General features: G+C 41.5%; 1 protein-coding gene across 1 annotated transcript in view; it reads right to left on the reverse strand.

Moving 5' to 3' along the window:
- Nucleotides 1-643: 643 nt before the first annotated feature.
- The window catches only part of nfxl1 (nuclear transcription factor, X-box binding-like 1), a 30,801-nt gene continuing 11,444 nt past the window's right edge, over nucleotides 644-20,000 (reverse strand). The window contains exons 9-23 of the mRNA XM_052540700.1: nucleotides 19,555-19,669; nucleotides 18,840-18,964; nucleotides 18,138-18,260; nucleotides 17,941-18,031; nucleotides 10,534-10,654; nucleotides 10,303-10,462; nucleotides 9,439-9,530; nucleotides 9,056-9,077; nucleotides 7,368-7,505; nucleotides 7,078-7,244; nucleotides 4,945-5,014; nucleotides 4,553-4,657; nucleotides 1,843-1,929; nucleotides 1,407-1,460; nucleotides 644-1,146 (exon numbers count right to left, since the gene is read on the reverse strand). Of these exons, the coding sequence (XP_052396660.1) occupies nucleotides 940-1,146; nucleotides 1,407-1,460; nucleotides 1,843-1,929; nucleotides 4,553-4,657; nucleotides 4,945-5,014; nucleotides 7,078-7,244; nucleotides 7,368-7,505; nucleotides 9,056-9,077; nucleotides 9,439-9,530; nucleotides 10,303-10,462; nucleotides 10,534-10,654; nucleotides 17,941-18,031; nucleotides 18,138-18,260; nucleotides 18,840-18,964; nucleotides 19,555-19,669 (1,677 nt within the window). The 3' untranslated portion in view covers nucleotides 644-939. The remainder of the gene's footprint in view (nucleotides 1,147-1,406; nucleotides 1,461-1,842; nucleotides 1,930-4,552; nucleotides 4,658-4,944; nucleotides 5,015-7,077; nucleotides 7,245-7,367; nucleotides 7,506-9,055; nucleotides 9,078-9,438; nucleotides 9,531-10,302; nucleotides 10,463-10,533; nucleotides 10,655-17,940; nucleotides 18,032-18,137; nucleotides 18,261-18,839; nucleotides 18,965-19,554; nucleotides 19,670-20,000) is intronic.

A 20,000-nucleotide genomic window follows, 5' to 3' on the forward strand; every position in this document is an offset into this window, starting at 1 on the left:
AGTCTAAGATTATGAGATGCATTATTTGAATGTTTGGCCAGAGAGATGTGTGGATGAAGAGTAATTTCTTACTGCTAAATTCAGAAAAAACAGAGGTGTTAATTATAGGACCTAAAAACTCTGCTTGTAATAACCTAGAACACTGTCTAAGACTTGATGGTTGCTCTGTCAATTCTTCGTCATCAGTTAGGAACCTAGGTGTGCTATTTGATCGCAATCTTTCCTTAGAAAGCCACGTCCATCTCAAAAATATATCTAAATTTCGGCCTATGCTCTCAATGTCAAATGCAGAAATGTTAACCCATGCATTTATGACCTCAAGGTTAGATTATTGTGATGCTTTATTGTGACCTTAGGGACACACTTTGGTAAAGCTCATTTATCTGCTGTCAAACTTAGAGATGTTGTTGTTATAATAACTCGTGGCATCTTGATTCGGATTTGACAGCGAAAGCTTCACGCTTTCGAACCTGATCTCCACTTTATGCTGCAATTATTTTTCTTATATGACCACAAAGTCAGTTTACAATATCTACCATTGTAACATGTTTACATAGATCTGAATAAATCAGACTGATCTGGGCTTATCTACTGTGAGACATAATTGATATGGACGATTAAGTAAATCAATCAGTCACATACATCACTAACACAAAGTCTTTATTTTTAAAGTTGATACGGTCACATCACCCAAATGTCACCTATGGAATCATGTTCTCTAAATAATAGAAATAAAATCATGACACTTTTAATTTACTTCACAGTTTTAATAATCGTGAAGAAAATCACAGCTTCCACTGTGCAACGACTAAATAATCATACGCATGTATATAACTAGCAGTTTAATTATCTACGCAAGTCAATTAAAGGGTGAAAAAAAACTGTGGTTTACAAAACAGAGAAAATATTGTTAGCATTCAAGAAGCTGCTGAGGTACGTTCACTGTCCTTCATTCTCCCTGTCTGTCTCCTGATTGGTCAGCTGCAGCAGACAGAACACTGCCACAGCCAACAGGATGCCACAGAAGGCCATCAGGAGGCGGAGCCTATATCTGTGCCACACCCCCTCCTCTGCCTCCACCTCAGTGACTTTCCTGTTCTTCTTCTTCCGTCCTTTCTGTCGTTTCTCAAATGCCTCCAGTTCAGCCTGAAACACACACACACACACACACACACACACAAACTCTCTCTCAGAGGCTACATCAGCGATAATCTCTGACACAATAGACATCATAGATCCTAATATCCAGTAACCCACCCAAAAACATCCTCACACTAACCTGCTGATGTGAGGAGATGTAAAGCTAAACATTAACTGATTAAAGAGCGTCTGAAACAGTGAGCAGCTCTTCAGATCACAATCATTTTCTCAGATCTCATTTGACATTCATGCGTTTCTCGACTCACCTGCTGTTTTCTCATTTCTCCCTCCAGAGCGGCTCTTTCCTCTGCTGCACAAGCCTGAAACACACGCGCACACACACACACACACAGTTAACGGTTTCTCCAAGTTTCCCACTGAGCTGATGGCTCTGTGTGTGTGTGTGTGTGTGTGTGTGTAATGGAATCTGTGTCCATTAACTCTCAGCTGGGCTGGAAAGTGTGTGTGTGTTTGCTGTTTTAAAGTTTCACACTATCTCTGTCTGAGCCAAAAGAATCAATGAGCCAGCAGTGGATTTTATGGCCCTTCTCCATGACAACCGTTCCTGTGTCGCTCCACACATCACAGCCCTAACTGTGTGAGTGACTTTAGGCACAGCATTGTGAACTAAATCTGACAAGAAAATGTTTTTTTTATTTGTAGTTTGTGCTGGTGCGGTATGTGTGTTTGTGTGTGTGTTACCTCTGCGTGTTTCTTCTGTAACTCTCGACACGTCTCATCACACATGACCAAGTCATTCTCTGACCTCACACGAGAACAGGGGAATTCCTAAACACACACAAGCACCATTTACTTCTCCTGACGAAAGACGAAACACAAACTCCATCACAGATGCTCATGTCTCGGTCATGATTCCCGTTTCATCGTGTCATCTACTGTGTGTTTGCTCCAGGGATGCTCCCATCAGGATTTCTGCAGCTGATACGGAATACTGATTTCTTTTCATCATGATCGGCCGATAACGATCCCAATCTTTTTATTCCCAATCAAAACATTTTAATAGGCCTTTAAAAATGGAGCTTACACAAAACACTCATACAAGATGTCAAACTGAGCATAACTGGAAGCCATGAGGTGAAAGATGTCAGTGCAGTTACACCGTTTATGAACTGTCTTTATGAATATACAAATATACTTAAAAATGCTGATTCATTCACGAATCAAACACTGTCGAAATGTAATAATTTTCAAGGCTTGACCATCAAAGCATCACCTTGTTAATGCTGCGTTCTCAAATAAAAGGAATGATTTGTCCAAAAAGAATGATTCATTAACAATTGAGAATTTGCTATTGGTAAATTGTAAAACTGTCTGATGGCCAGTGAATACAGGACAAACCGCTTTCCGTACGGCTTTCAGAAGGAACTTTGGTGCCTTAAATGTGGGATGACTCTGTATTATACAGAACGGCCAAACCCTAGCACTGAACAACACTGATGCAGTCATGAGAAATCCCTTAAACGATGAAAGGATACTGCGACAAAGATAGTGTTAATCTGACGGAAAACGGATGCTTTTTACACATATGACTTGACCTGAAGAAGGACAGATGCAAGTAATCGCACATGCTCAGTTCAGCTGTCACTGTTTGCTCTGTGTGTGTGTGTGTGTGTGTGTGGAGCCCCGTCTCAGTATCACACACAGACTACTGAAAGGTGCCAGAGGCAACGAATCAGATTCAAAGTATTAAATCTTTTAGCTAATGTTCCTCCACGTGGTATTTCTTTTTTTATTGTTTCTTCAGACCTCATAATTCCTCACAGGCGATCGTATTCACATCTATGCTGGTGCTAAAGTTTAACGCCTTCACGTTTTACATCACATTGCGATCGGTTCGTGAGATCGACAAAACTGAGTAACTTTCGATCGAGTCATAAAATGTAACTAACACTAGCTTTCTAATCTTTTTGTATTCTCTCTAGGGATGTGTTTTTTTTTTACTGGTTAACCATTAACCAACCATAAGAATTTTAAAAAGTTATTTATTTATTTTTAGTAATTTATCTAAATATTTAAAAATGATTTGCTTTATGGTTAAAAAACACACGTCCTCTTGTTTGCTGATTTTTGCGCATGTAAAATTAATTCCCGGGAAACAAATGTTAGTATTTTGAACGAGTCACAGTCACTTATCCTTTCTCATTTAATTCAATTCAAATTTAAAATAATCTTGTCTGTTAACGGTTAATAATCGATTAACTTGAGTCGGTTTTCGGTTAGGAAAAATAACTGAAATGAACATCCCTACTTCTGATTTCTTTTCATTTATTATACAATTAACAAAAGTAAAAAATACCTCTAACACTAGCTTGCTCTATTCTTTTTCTATTTATTTCATTATTTAAAAACCCTTGCTACGTGTTCTGCGTTTAAGCTAACGGAGACTTGTTATAGCACTTATATATCATTGCTCTTTTGTCAATTTAGATTGCTTCTACTGTCCTCAATTGTAAGTTGCTTTGGATAAAAGCATCTGCTAAATCAGTGGTCCCCGACCCCCCCGTGCCGCGGCCCGGTACCAAACGACACACCGGTACCGGTCTGTGGCACGGGGGGGTCGGGGACCACCGATTTAGGAATAAATAATTTACATTAAAGCAGCAGGCAGTAACTGTTGGCGCTGGCGTCTGGCGGAAGAACACTGTAGCTGGATCTACTTCTCTCTGTTTACATCTGCGGCGAGTCACGCAGGTACTGTGCTCCTCTGCAGCGCTGCCGACCCCAACCAGACTAAAGTAGTCCCAATATAAACACTTATTATAGGTGTACCGTAGTGATTCAGGATTAAAAAAAACATGGTTTGGAAATGGATTCATGATGTACTCGCTCATTATATATATTTTTTACATTTTCAACACAAAACAACACTGTGGCACAGCCCTGCGCTGATTGGACCAGAAGAGCCGTGAGCGGTGGATTTCTGCAAAACAAATAACAGAGGTGGAGGAGACAGAAGTGTGCCGAGCCACAACGATCTTTTATTTTGGAAAAAGGCCGGATGCTCTGTGTTATTTTCATGGATATTATATTTGTTTTTGTGGTGGACCTTATTTTTTAGGCATGTTTAAACGTCACCATAGTGAACATAATCAGTGAAAATCAGATGGTTAGGGTTAGAGAGGATGTTATTCATGTTATGTTGTTAGCACGATGTTACGAGGACGCTGCTAATAAAGTTTTATACGAATACACAGTGGATTCATGTTTATTATTATATTTACAATATACCACAGTTTTTATGCCAGTCGTATCATTTTATTTTGTATTTATCCGTCACACCTTAAAGCCCGGTCCGTGAAAACTTTGTCTGACATTAAACCGGTCCTTGGTGCTAAAAAGGTTGGGGACCACTGTGCTCCGAGCATCCCTAGTTTGTTCTGTGTGTTTGTACCTTTTTGATCCTCTTGCAGGGACACTTGATCTTCACTCGCTGTGTGCAGATCTGATCGCACTCATCCGGGTGACACAGCAGCTTACAGCGGTGCCCACATCCCAACTGCACAAACACATAAACCACCAGTTATCACAGGCCTTTACCAGCTACTGCATCCCTCCTGAACGCAGCCGCATCCCAACATTAGAACACTGTCAGCTTGCACAGAACTAACACTACAATCATTCCTAGTCTGAGTGTATGGACACACAAGCACTGGTGTCAGAGAACACACACACACACACGACACACACACACTCACACACACATGCACACACTCACACACTCACACACGCACAGACACACACACACACACACACACACACACACACGATCGAGTGTTGCAGCACCTGTTTAGGACACTGATTCTGACAGGAGCTCAGCAGCTGTTTGCCCTGTTCATCTGCAGATGTGAACTTCCTACAAAACACACACACACACACACACACACACACACACACACACATTCAATGAACACTTTAAAGGGATCATTTAGAAAATTACTCACCCTTAATCTATCCTAGGTGTATATGACATTCTTCTTTCAGACAAATACAATTGGAGTTATATTAAATAATGTCCAGGCTAATCCAAGCTTTATAACGGCAGTGGATGGTAGCCCAAAGTTTTAAGTCCAGAAAATTGCATCCATACATCATAAAGTGCCTCACACGGCCCTGGGGGGGTTGGGGGGGGTAAAAGCCTCCTGAAGCGAAGCAATTCATTTGTGTGAGAAACGAAATAAACTTTCCTCTCTAGCTACTGACTGTCATACACATGTTCACGAGAGAGTGGTGTCCAGCGGAAACAAAACTTAGATCACGAATTAGTACAAAACGAGGAATTGTATATATGAAGAGTTCGCTTGCAAAACGCGATAAACACCATTTTTTGACATTTGGATTTTATTATTGGAAATCACTGTTCAGATGTACCTTAATCTATGTGTGAATTGCTGCCATTAATAAGATTAAAAAATTTACATTTTAAGCCTACTACAAAATGTTTTTTTTCACAAAACGCTATATCCGCCAGCCCAGTTTCTTTACAAAGTGTGATATAACGGTTAGGCAACAGAACGGGATTCAGGATGCTGCGCAAGCTCAGGATGTCACGCGAGGAGAGAGTCACCGCCGGTGAAGTGCTCCGAGTTTGCTCAGTGATTTAACAATAATATCAGAACAAAAAAACATATATTTTTAAAAAGAGGATTCAGTAGGCTAACTAAAAAACGTTTACCATTTTATTGTTTATACTGTAGGCTGTCAGTCACGTAAGCTATGTTACTGATCAACAGCTGTCAGTCAGAGAATCAAAGCTTCAGAGTCAAGCTATGACTCTATGACTCTATATGAAGACGTAGCCTTCAACTTCACAAAAATGTATAAAAACGCTACAAAAGTGAAATACTCCTGCGTCTGTCAACAATAAACAAATGCAGCAGGGAACGAGTCTCCGCTGATGTCAAGAAGAAAGCCAGGGAGGTTGCTGTCTTCACACCAAATGCGAATAGAGCGTCTGGCGCGAATCATTTCTAGAAAATCTTTCTTAAAACCACTAGTGTGAAAGTCAAAGGTGTCTCTAGATGCTTGAATGAGGCGAATTTGCGTCGCGCTAAACGCTTTCGTGCCGCGAGACCTCCAGACGCGCGTAAACGTGCCTTTGCATTGTGTTTTGCAAAAAAACAAAAAAAATATGTTGCGTATGTTCTGGCCAAAACTAACTCAGAATCTAATTATTATTAATCAATCTTTGTATATACTATTCCATATATTTATGATGTATTGTTTTTTAACCAATTTAAGCTGTTTGAAAATGTTAAGAAAAATATGTTGCATTTTGGCATGGTTTCAAAAAATTATGAATGAACTTGACTGTTGATGTCTTAAATAATAATGTCAAATAACCAACATTTCTCAAAATGGATATATCTCGTTTTGTAACCGAACTCATAAAAAAAAAAAAATAAATAAATAAAGTTTTTTTTAAATCGAGGGATTTCGATATACACCAAGAGGAGACTGTTTTTCCTTTGCTGAAAACAGAAGTTATTTTGTGAGACAAACATATTCTCCTCGGAGCTAATGCTACGCCTGCAGGCTACATCCTCCGCTGAACACACGCATGACAGTCTGATTAAGCTTTATAAAGCTGTAAATATGCCTATTTTTCTTACAAAATGGTCTTTTTTATTAACCCTGGATCAGTGTGGACTTTTATAATGGATGGGTGACATTTTCTGGACTTAAAACTTTGGGCTACCATCCACTGCCATTATAAAGCTTGGGTTAGCCTGGACATTATTTAATATAACTCCAACGTCTGAAAGAAGAATGTCTTATACAACTAGGACAGCTTGAGGTTGAGTAAATCATGGGGTAATGATTTAATTTTTGGGTGTATTATATGACTGTTGTTATCAAGAACAAGTTTTCAAATATTTCCAACAAATGAGAGCTGCAGAGAGTCCGGCGGTCACTCACACACACTCGATGTACAAGCTGGAGATCTTACAGTGGCAGCGCTGACGGACCATCAGCCGACAGGGAGGACATTTACCCTGGTGACAGGGCAGAGCACACGGGTGGGTACAGCCGAGGGGACGAGGCTTTGAGCAGCCCTCCTCACACTGCCCACACTCCTGACCGGCCTACACACACACACACACACACACAGAGAGAGAGAGTCACACACACCAACAGAAAACTGACAGAGAGCCAGTCATTGTGAGGACAGAGCTCATGGATAAAGGGTCATAGGTCATGTGACCTACCTTAGTTTTGTCTGAGTTTGGCAAAGTGGTCACATGATGGCACTCCAAAACGCATGTATGGTTACCACACGCTAAAGTCCGTCCACATGACCGTCCGCAGGAAAACGGCCCACGAGTGTGACATGGAACCGGACTCACCTTCACACACACACACACACACAGATCAGATCTACATCAGATTTACATTTTATTTTACTATAATCAAATACATGTTAATATACTAGACTGTTTCTAAAGCCCACTGAAGAACAGAAATAAATGGTTGTTAATAGTGGTTGTTCTGCACGCTTAGTAAACAAACTACAGCTAGTCCAAAATGCAGCAGCAAGAGATCTTACTAGAATCAATCAATCAATCACCTTTATTTATATAGCTCTTTAAACAAAATACACTGCGTCAAAGCAATTGAACAACATTCATTTGGAAAACAGTGTCTCAATAATGCAGAATGATAGTTAAAGGCAGTTCATCATTGAATTCAGTGATGTCATCTCTGTTCAGTTAAATAGTGTCTGTGCATTTATTTGCAATCAAGTCAACGATATCGCTGTAGATGAAGTGACCCCAACTAAGCAAGCCAGAGGCGACAGCGACAAGGAACCGAAACTCCATCGGTGACAGAATGGAGAAAAAAACCTTGGGAGAAACCAGGCTCAGTTGGGGTCAGTTCTCCTCTGACCAGACAACCAGGAACCAGGAAGTATGACCATATTAGCCCGGTCCTGTCCACACTGCACTGGCTCCCTATCAAACATCGTATAGATTTTAAAATATTGCTTATTACTTATAAAGCCCTGAATGGTTTAGCACCTCAGTATTTGAATGAGCTCCTTTTAAATAAATGCTTTTAATATCCAAATCCGTTAAAGGATTTTTAGGCTGCATTAATTAGGTAAACCGGAACCGGGAACACTTCACATAACACCGAATGTACTTATTACATCATTAGAAGAATGGCATCTACGCTAATATTAGTCTGTTTCTCTCTTGTTCCGAGGTCACCGTAGCCACCAGATCCAGTCTGTGTCCAGATCAGAGGGTCACTGCAGTCACCCGGATCCAGTACGTATCCAGACCAGATGGTGGATCAGCACCTAGAAAGGACCTCTACTGCCCTGAAAGACAGCGGAGACCAGGACAACTAGAGCCCCAGATACAGATCCCCTGTAAAGACCTTGTCTCAGAGGAGCACCAGGACAAGACCACAGGAAACAGATGATTCTTCTGCACAATCTGACTTTGCTGCAGTCTGGAATTGAACTACTGGTTTCGTCTGGTCAGAGGAGAACTGACCCCCCAACTGAGCCTGGTTTCTCCCAAGGTTTTTTCTCCATTCTGTCACCGATGGAGTTTCGGTAGATGAACTGGATGATGACATCACTGAATCATCAATGAACTGACTGTAACTGGATTATTGTCATGTCTTCTTGCATTACTGACAAACTATTTTCCAGTTTGACTCCGTAAAGCAGCTTTAACATAATCAGTATTGTATAAGGTTCTGTCATATCATGTGAGTCTGAGTGAGTGCTAACAAACAAGTCAACACCTCCATCCTGACTCTCAGTACCAGAATCATTCGACCTTTAGTTTAATCTGAAGATTGACAGGAATCAGCTTATCAGCTGCAGTGTGAAATGAGCCAGACACACCGATATGTGTGTGTGTGTGTGTGTGTGTGTGTTCACCTCATGTTCTCCCAGACAGGCTCTGTAGAGAAAAATGAAACACACAATGTTATTTACAGCAGCAGGACACAATCACATCATCTATTGCAGTTGGACTCACTTTAAAGACACAAACACATTTGGCTATAACTGTGCAGAGTGTGTTAGCCATATGTGCAGAAATCCCTACAACACACACACACACACACACTGCCAAAAACACGCTTCCCCAGCGCTCCTACATATACACAGCAGCCACACTGGCAGTGTGTGTGTGTGTGTGTGTGTGAGAGAGAGCGTGTGTGTGTGTGTGAGAGCGTGTGTGTGTGTGTGTGAGAGCGTGTGTGAGCGTGTGTGTGTGTGTGTGTGTGTGAGAGCATGTGTGTGTGTGTGTGTGTGCTTACGTTGGGATGGGGACCATGCAGGATGGACAGGGTAGAGCCGTTCGCACAAACGCTGGAGTCGAGGGTTGTTCCCATGGTCCAGCGAGTAGAGCCTGCAGGACGGGTCACACACACACACGCACACACACACACAACAGCTTCAGCAGAAGATATTCGACAGACAGCTAAGAGATCACACAATAACAACTGAAACAATAAACTACTCTTTTTCATTCAGTCCAAGGAGATTCTCAAGAACGAACACTACTATGACTAGGTTTATGAATATTAATTAGATAATGTAGTATAGAGTATGATATTCTAACGAGTATGACACACGATCAGCTGAATTAAAGAAGTCATGAACAGAGAAATCTAATTTTCCTCAAGCTTCTGACGTCCAGACGTGACGAGTGACATAAGAACATTAAAACTGACCCAGCAGGTGTCTTCTGTGACAGACTGCATCACACACTCACTGCGTATTTACTCTAATCATGTTAAAATAGTTCAATATTTTTGAATTAGATTCTGTGCATCCATGTTGTGAGTCCGGTGAGCTTGCACAGAGCTCTTCTGATGGATTCTGTCGAGTGATCTGGTGTGTGCAGACTAACTGCTTTGTGTCTGGTCAGGACACGTTTCACAACTCTAAATGTCTCCCATTCGTCTAAAAGCAGCTTTTATTCAAACCAAGCTGCCAAAACTACTTATTTTGTCTCAGTGAGACGAAAGTCTGCCTCCGTACAGTGATGTAGAAGTAGGCTTTGATCACTGCAATCTAAATGCAGTTCGTGACTCTTTTAGTATTCATGCTGAATGCTCAACATGGCAGGGTTTTATTGAGTAGAAAAGAGGAATTATGATGTGAGGTGAGCGTCGTACCCGGTCAGCAGCTTTAACCAGCACCTGGTCGTGACACGGGGCCGGACAGAGGTGGACACAGCCGGATAACGGGCGTCTGCAGGGCTGCTTACAGGACGGACACGGGCCGAAGTGACACCGGTGCTGCTCCTGAGACGAGTGATGACACGACGGCGGCTTCCTTCAGAGAGAAGCAAACATCCTCCTATGACATCGTTCGACAGGAGAGAGGTGGAGAGAGACGGAGCGTACCTGCAGAGCTCCTTACAGCGCGGCGGTTTGGTGCTTCTCTCTCTCCCGCAGGGCACAGAGATCACAGTCGAGCCGCAATCACACCGCACCTCAACCATCTCCGGACACGGATAACAGCTGCCTGAAACACACACACACACACACCAGCTTTACCAAAGAGAAGACGCTCATCTTCTGACAGGGCCTTGATTCCAGCCGTCTGCACACACTCTCTGCCTGACATTTGGATATCAGAGCCGTGCACCGAGATAGCAGGCGTTTGCCAGATAACATTGTTGTTCCAGACACACATTTGCAATCGGCACACAGCAAGAGAAGGAGAGCGAGGCATTGGCGAGCAATTCATCAGTGTGAGATGACCTCTATCCTCCATTACCTTCCCACACACACACACACACACTTCTACTCTGAGAAAAGGTCAGCTCATTCAAGCAGACGACCTGGACACTGACTGCGCTGATAACAGCACACAGGAAGCGCTTCTGGTCCAACATTACCATGACACAAACACAAAAGACCAATCAAATGTTGGCTCAAGGTTTCCATCGCTCCCATAATCCCGTGTGCCCTGCGGACAGGAAACGCTCCCGCCGAGAGAGAGAGAGACGCCTCTGGAAAAATAAAGAGCCAAGAGATTGTGAGATTATGTAGAATAACTCCTACAGCGGAGCTGAAAATACACATTTCTTGATTCAAATCTATTCTCATTCTGATGAACCGATATTCATTATTAAATCCCAAGAACGGTCTGTGCTGCCTTCAGGGAACAAATCTCCAGGAAACATTATTTTTAGCAGGCCACGCATCTGATAAATCACTATAAGCTTAGAGATCCGTTACTTTTGAGATGAAACAATGTCTCAGCTTATAAAGTCTGACCATTTTATCATCAAATTTAAAGAAATACGGTTTTGCTGCTCAGAAACAGAACAACTTCAACAAATCAATCATGTGAAGATGTGAATAAAACAGTTTGTGCTCAATAACGTCACATTCCCTCAGGAAAGCCATTCAATGATCTAGAAAATAACTCCAAAGAGAAGAACTTTGCTAAATATATGCAACATATTACATATTAATAAAATTTTACAGTATTTAAAACATTTTTGAATAAATCCATCATGAAAGGTTATGATCTCCACCGTTTAAAGGGGTCACTGATGTTGTTAAAAAGAACATTATTTTGTGTATTTGGTGTAATGAAACATGTTTATGCGGTTTAAGGTTTAAAAACACATTATTTTCCACATACTGAACATAATTGTTTCTTCTCTAAGCCCCGCCTTCTGAAACACATCGATTCTTACAAAGCTCATCCTTCTGAGAAGCGAGGTGTGCTCTGATTGGCCAGCTGTCCAGAACGTTGTGATTGGCCGAATGTCTCAAGCGTGTGACAGAAATGTTACGCCTCTCACCATACTGTGATGTGTGTCCCGACACGAGACAAAACCAATAAAACCAATTACAAACAAGACATTTGCTGCATCCAGTGGGGACATAATTACTGATTATAATGACTTGTACTGTGTTTTTACTCGCTGTGTTGCACTGCGCCACAAACATAAAACCATGTCAGCATTTGTGATAAAAAAAAAAAAGACAAACAACAAGCTCTGCTCTACACTCCTCAAAACTCACATTTGAATCATCAGTGGTAAATTAAATATGTAAACAGAGTCAGAAGCACCAGACTGTCCTTGCAAATATGGAACTGTCCCTCTCTATAGAAAGAGACACCAGCTTCACAAGTTTGGCTTGCAGATAATAAAGTGAGAAGAATAGTAAGTGTATTTGTTATGCTGAACTCTGCTCCCGGAGGAAAGGGTCGACGGTCAGGGGTCATGGTGGACAGGTGCTGAAAGACTCGAGAGAATGAAGGTAAGGCTGCTATGATTTGTTTATAGCGGTTTGAGAGAGGATTGATTACTGATGGTGAATTATAGGAGTGTGACGACACACTTCTCCCATGAGACGAGATGAAGAAGAAATACTTGATGAAATACATACAAACTGTCTTTTATTGAAGTGAAAAACAAAATACAAAAAATGTAGGTCCCTTTTGAAATCAACTTGTGCTTTATGAAACTAAATTTCTATTTTAATGAATTATATACAGCAATAAACAACATGTAAACTAGCGCAAGAACCAAAGATTAGAAAACTCTACAAAATAACAATTTACTAGTGGTTCTGACAAAATGTTTTTGTTCAAAAAAAAAAATAAAAAAAGAAGAATCAATGAAGGAGTTAGTGTCTGATTCATAAAGACCTGTATCACAATTGTAATCTCCTGAATGAAAGATTCAATGACAAATACTTTATTTAATCGGGCTGTTGTCACCAACTGCTGGCGGAAGAGGATAAGTATTACAATACAAACAAGTGTTAAGATCCTTTCACTTTGATGAACTACTGTAGAGAATAAGTGTTCATACCAAAGCTATTAACTTTTATCCCAGTACTTATGTTAATGTCTGAAACACAAGTAATGATGTGTGATTGAAAAGGCTGTCTGTGTTGCTCTTTCTGGATCAGCCACATAAACGATTCATTAACATGTGCAGCAATAAAACATGCTTCTCACGCTCCACTGACACTCCTCATAAACATAGCTGAACCTTCATTCAGGAATAAGATCAAGTGGGTGTTTGTAATGAGATGCCAATCTTTAAATGATTAATTGTGCAGCTCTGACGTAAACAAATTGTTTTTTTTTCCGTGCCATGAGATCTCATCACATCCCTGGTGAATTGGCCACATGATTATGATTATCAGTGCATGCTCCTCACGAAATTTGTAAATAAAACATCACTGTAGGCTACTCTCACAGGAAACGGTCTCATCCTCCATAAACGCGCTGCACACATATTTGGGTTGAACTGTTCTGGAACAGTGTTGTAAATACATCTTATCCACTGATTTCTAGTCATGTAATCTTTTGGAAGACCAAAGTATTTTCACTTTCACACCGAAACAAACAGCGTCTCCAACATGACACCGGCAGCAACAGAGAGAATAAAAGTCACGCCTTCTTTCTTTGTGTGAACATGTGGGCGGAGTTATGCAAATCTTCTCACACAGTGATGTAGACGTGTGGGGGCGTGTTTAAACGAGGTGTTTTAGGAGGACGAGGACGAGTCTTAACTTTGATAAAGATTATCTCTTTGGATTTGAGACTTTAGTCTTTAAACTTCACAGATCTGCTTTAGGCACCAAGAGCTTGTTACACTCCAAAGAGAAAGGAAAAACTGAAATCGCATCATATGACCCCCTTTAAATCAGGGCTTTTCAACTCTCGAGGTTCACTTTGCTGCAGAGTTTTGCTCTAACCCTGATCAAACTCACCTGTCTGTTTCTTTCTAGTGATGCTGAAGACCTTGGTGAGCTCGTGCAGGTGAGTTTGATCAGGATTGGAGCTCAAATCTGCAGGAAAGTGGAACTCGGGGGAAAAGAGTTGAGAACTGCAGTTTTTAATGTTTTTATTTAAAAAAACAAACCAAATTACAAAAAGGTGTTGACATTTCCCAACACCACAGCAGTAATGAATTTATGAACTACTTTACTTCTAAAATCGATACTATTAGAGATAAAATTGCAACCATTCAGCCGTCAGCTACAGTATCACATCAGACAGTGCACTATAGACCCCCTGAGGAACAGCTCCACTCATTCTCTACTATAGGAGAGGAAGAATTGTGTAAACTTGTTAAATCATATAAACCAACAACACGTATGTTAGACCCTATACCATCTAAGCTCCTAAAAGAGGTGCTTCCAGAAGTCATAGATCCTCTTCTGACTATTATTAATTCCTCATTGTCATTAGGATATGTCCCCAAAACCTTCAAACTGGCTGTTATTAAGCCTCTCATCAAAAAACCACAACTTGACCCCAGAGAACTAGTTAATTATAGATCAATCTCGAATCTCCCTTTTCTGTCCAAGATACGAGAAAAGGTGGTATCCTCACAATTATATTCCTTCTTAGAGAAAAATGGTATATGTGAGGATTTCCAGTCAGGATTTAGACCGTATCATAGTACTGAGACTGCTCTCCTTAGAGTTACAAATGATCTGCTCTTATCATCTGATCGTGGGTGTATCTCTCTATTAGTTTTATTGGATCTTAGTGCTGCGTTTGACACAATTGACCACAGCATTCTTTTGCATAGACTTGAACACTTTGTTGGCATCAGTGGAAGTGCATTAGCATGGTTTAAATCGTACTTATATGACCGCCATCAGTTTGTAGCAGTGAATGAAGATGTATCATATCGATCACAAGTGCAGTATGGAGTACCTCAAGGCTCAGTACTAGGGTCGCTACTCTTCACGCTTTATATGTTACCCTTGGGAGATATCATCAGGAAACATGGTGTTAGCTTTCACTGTTATGCTGATGATACTCAGCTCTATATTTCTTCACGGCCCGGTGAAACACACCAATTTGAAAAACTAATGGAATGCATAGTCGATATAAAAAACTGGATGACGAGTAATTTCTTACTGCTAAATTCAGAAAAAACAGAGGTCTTAATTATAGGACCTTGTAATAACCTAGAACACTGTCTAAGACTTGATGGTTGCTCTGTCAATTCTTCGTCATCAGTTAGGAACCTAGGTGTGCTATTTGATCGCATTCTTTCCTTAGAAAGCCTGTTTCTAGCATTTGTAAAACTGCATTTTCCATCTAAAAAATATATCTAAATTACGGCCTATGCTCTCAATGTCAAATGCAGAAATGTTAATTCATGCATTTATGACCTCAAGGTTAGATTATTGTAATGCTTTATTGGGTGGTTGTTCTGCACGCTTAGTAAACAAACTACAGCTAGTCCAAAATGCAGCAGCAAGAGTTCTTACTAGAACCAGGAAGTATGACCATATTAGCCCGGTCCTGTCCACACTGCACTGGCTCCCTATCAAACATCGTATAGATTTTAAAATATTGCTTATTACTTATAAAGCCCTGAATGGTTTAGCACCTCAGTATTTGAATGAGCTCCTTTTACATTATACTCCTCTACGTCCGCTACGTTCTCAAAACTCAGGCAATTTGATAATACCTAGAATATCAAAATCAACTGCGGGCGGCAGATCCTTTTCCTATTTGGCGCCTAAACTCTGGAATAACCTACCTAACATTGTTCGGGAGGCAGACACACTCTTGCAGTTTAAATCTAGATTAAAGACCCATCTCTTTAACCTGGCATACACATAACATACTAATATGCTTTTAATATCCAAATCCGTTAAAGGATTTTTAGGCTGCATTAATTAGGTAAACCGGAACCGGAAACACTTCACATAACACCTGATGTACTTGCTACATCATTAGAAGAATGGCATCTATGCTAATATTAGTCTGTTTCTCTCTTATTCCGAGGTCACCGTAGCCACCAGATCCAGTCTGTGTCCAGATCAGAGGGTCACTGCAGTCGCCCGGATCCAGTACGTATCCAGACCAGATGGTGGATCAGCACCTAGAAAGGACCTCTACATCCCTGAAAGACAGCGGAGACCAGGACAACTAGAGCCCAGATACAGATCCCCTGTAAAGACCTTGTCTCAGAGGAGCACCAGGACAAGACCACAGGAAACAGATGATTCTTCTGCACAATCTGACTTTGCTGCAGCCTGGAATTGAACTACTGGTTTCGTCTGGTCAGAGGAGAACTGGCCCCCAACTGAGCCTGGTTTCTCCCAAGGTTTTTTTCTCCATTCTGTCACCGATGGAGTTTCGGTTCCTTGCCGCTGTCGCCTCTGGCTTGCTTAGTTGGGGTCACTTCATCTACAGCGATATCATTGACTTGATTGCAAATAAATGCACAGACACTATTTAAACTGAACAGAGATGACATCACTGAATTCAATGATGAACTGCCTTTAACTATCATTCTGCATTATTGACACACTGTTTTCCTAATGAATGTTGTTCAGTTGCTTTGACGCAATGCATTTTGTTTAAAGCGCTATATAAATAAAGGTGACTTGACAATAGGGCTGCAAGATGTGTTGTTTAAGCATCGATATCGTGATGTACGAATCCACTGTGTAGTTGATCCGTTATTCATTAACTGTATGGGCCAGAGAGCGCGAGAGAGAGAGAGAGAGAGAGAGAGAGAGAGAGAGAGAGAGAGAGAGAGAGAGAGAGAGAGAGCGAGCGCGCGGCCGGCGACACACTAGATGCGCGGCACAAGCGTCTCAGCTGCGTGGCGTGTCTGTTTTTAATTCGGCTCCCATGTTAACAGGTTAGAGCTTGCAGACTGCCTGCGTGAGACGCGCTTCTCAGGCATGGCTCAAGCCGCGCGGAAAATACGTGCATGCTAGAAATAGAACCGAAACCTATTTTTCACGTGACACGCAAGCGTGCTGGAAGCGTTTCCAGGCAAAATAGAATAGGAAAATATGTTTATATGTCATTTTGTACACAGATACATATTAATTCATGACACTTAGATGTTTGAAAGTCTAAATAAAAAATAAATTATTAATTATCGATTTTCAAATATTGAAAAAGAGCGCGCAAGAGAGAGAAAGAGAGAGAAAGAGAGAGCGAGCCCCGGCCGCACGCTCAATGTCTTCAAACAACACGAGCGCTGTCTTGCTCTCTCTCTCGCGCATATTAATCAATTGAGACGATGGTGTCGATGTTTAAATCATTTAAAATGAGAATGTAAGTGTGCTCACCTCATTTTTGTTTGTAAGAAAAAATTTGATTTCATATCGCAATATCGCAGAAAAATAAAATATCGCCATGTACATTTTTCCCACTGTCGTGCAGCCCTACTTGCCAAACATATTTATATCATTAAAATGTAATATAATTTATTATTATAAAAACCTTATGTGCAATTTAAATGTTTAATAACAAATCCCTTTATTATAATGCTGCAAACTACACAGTAAACCCTGTCAGTTGGTACATTACTATAATATTAATTTATTAATATTAATACTAATATAACTATTACTTTATATGTATAGAGCTTCTCAAAGTGCTTTACATTGTGAGGGGGATCTCCTCATCCACCTGGATGTTTTGGCTGTCTATATATCCAAATCAACCAAAATCAAATAAAATTGAATTGAGACTGCAACTGAATCAAAATGTAAGCTTGTGAAATCAATATTGAACTACGTAAAATTTGTCTCAACACCCAGCCCTACTAACTCTGTCCCAGAAGCAGCCACTGAAGACAGGAAGAGACCGTCTCATCATCTGAAGAACACTGTCTGATCGATTGCAAATATCCAGTCAGCCACAACGTGGAGGATCCTCTAAACACAAAGCACGCAGACGTGGTCATGAGCTGGCGGTCGCTCACAGTCAGACTCACGGCTGAACCGCTGGAAACATGACGTGTGTGTGTGTGTGTTCATGGACGAGTGTGTGTCGGGGTTCACCTTGGTGGCACACAGATGGGCATTTGTGGTTCCTGCAGCCCAACATTCGACTGCAGCTCATGTCACACGGAGGGCAGTTCCCTGGACAGCACTGCAAACACACACACACACACACACATCAGTGACTCAGACATTATGTGAGGTGAAGTGTGAATGAGACGCACTCGTGTGTCAGATTGAGTGTGTGTGTCACAAACCTTTCTCTTGCACTGGTGTCGGCTGCAGGCTCGTGTCTTGTTGCATTTAGACTCACAGAGATATTCCTTATGACAGGGCAAGAGCTTGCTGTAGCGGCCACATCGACACGTCTTTTCTACCTCCTGCACACACACACACACACACACACTCCAATCAGTATCTACATGCACAATTGGCTATGATTTCGTTAGTTTTATTCTCTGTACTTGCAAGCCTCCTCACATCATCAGGATCAATCCTGCAACACATTAGCTCTCGTTTGCACAGAGGATCAGACTGTGAGAGAAGTGTTGTGTATCAAATCAAATCATGGCATTAGTGGATCGTTCCACCCCTTTTAATAATGCAATGACACGACATTATAGGAACACCACCTTTGTAAGACGCTAGTGAGAGTCACGGCTCATGTGTGCGTGTGTGTGTGTGTGAGAGAGAAAGTGTGTGTGTGTGTGTGTGTGTGCGCGAGTACGTGCGCGCGTGTGTGTGTGCGCGAGTGTGCGAGAGAGAGAGTGTGAGTGTGTGTGTGTGTGTGTGTGTGTGCGTGCGTGCGTGAGAGCGTGTGTGTATGTGTGTGTGTGTGTGTGTGCGCGAGTACGTGCGCGCGTGTGTGTGTGCGCGAGTGTGCGAGAGAGAGAGTGTGAGTGTGTGTGTGTGTGTGCGTGAGAGCGTGTGTGTATGTGTGTGTGCGTGTGTGTGCGCACCTGTCGGCAGGTCTCACAGGCTCCTCTGTGGCAGCGCATCGAGCAGGTGTGTAAACCACACTCCAGTCTCTTCTCGCAGGTGTCTCCACAGGTCGGCACATCGACCGTACACGGCAGCACACTCTCTGAACAAACACAGCACTGAATCAAACACACCGGAGCCCTGCAGAACTGCTTGAACATTAATATCTGCATCCAGAACCGTTTGTACGAGGCACCAATCACTGATGTGAGAACTAACTCTGATTTCACTCCAATCAAATAAAACTAAAACTCAGAGATGTCTTTTTACAAAACTTTCATTTTAAATGTGATAAATATTTTATATGACAGCTTGATTCTATTAACTCTAACTTGTGCATTAAATCAGTGCATGAGGTTTTAATGGAGAGGTCGAATACAGAAAGGTTAGTGTGAGGGTTAGGAGACAAAATATCATAATATCATAATATCATATCAAAACCAGGGCTGGGGATCAAAGTATATCATTGTCATTTACAACTATTATATTTCTGCCATCAATGCTTCAAACATTCAGTTCCATTTTAAGCAAATAAACCAAGTGTGTGTTATGTGGACCACAAGAGTAGTGATACAGGTATAGTTCCCATGAGAAAACAAGCTTCAAAATCGAACAGAATGAAGCGATTTGAGTGTAGTGGAATACCATTGTGTGTGTGTGTGTGTGTGTGTGTGTGTGTGTGTGAGAACTTACTTGTCTTGCCACAGGAGCAGGATCGGTTTCCTGCACGAGGACATCCTCCACACACACCTGTGTGACACACACGCTCACATGTGTGATTCCCACAGGACAGCGGACGACCACACACCTGCACAAACACACACACACACACACACACACACACACACACATACGTCAGAGCTGTTACACACACACACACAATGAAACTGTTACACACACGTCATACACCTGTTACACTTACACTCTCTCTCACACACACACACACACGTCATCGGCTGTTACACACACACACACACACACACACACACACACATCATACAGCTGTTACACTCACACTCTTTCCCACACACACACGTCATCGCCTGTTACACTAACACTCTCTCTCACACACACACACGTCATCGGCTGTTACACACACACACACACACACACATCATACAGCTGTTACACTCACACTC

The sequence above is a fragment of the Carassius gibelio genome, chromosome A23, assembly GCF_023724105.1.
Source record: "Carassius gibelio isolate Cgi1373 ecotype wild population from Czech Republic chromosome A23, carGib1.2-hapl.c, whole genome shotgun sequence".
NCBI classification, from domain to species: Eukaryota; Metazoa; Chordata; class Actinopteri; order Cypriniformes; family Cyprinidae; genus Carassius; species Carassius gibelio.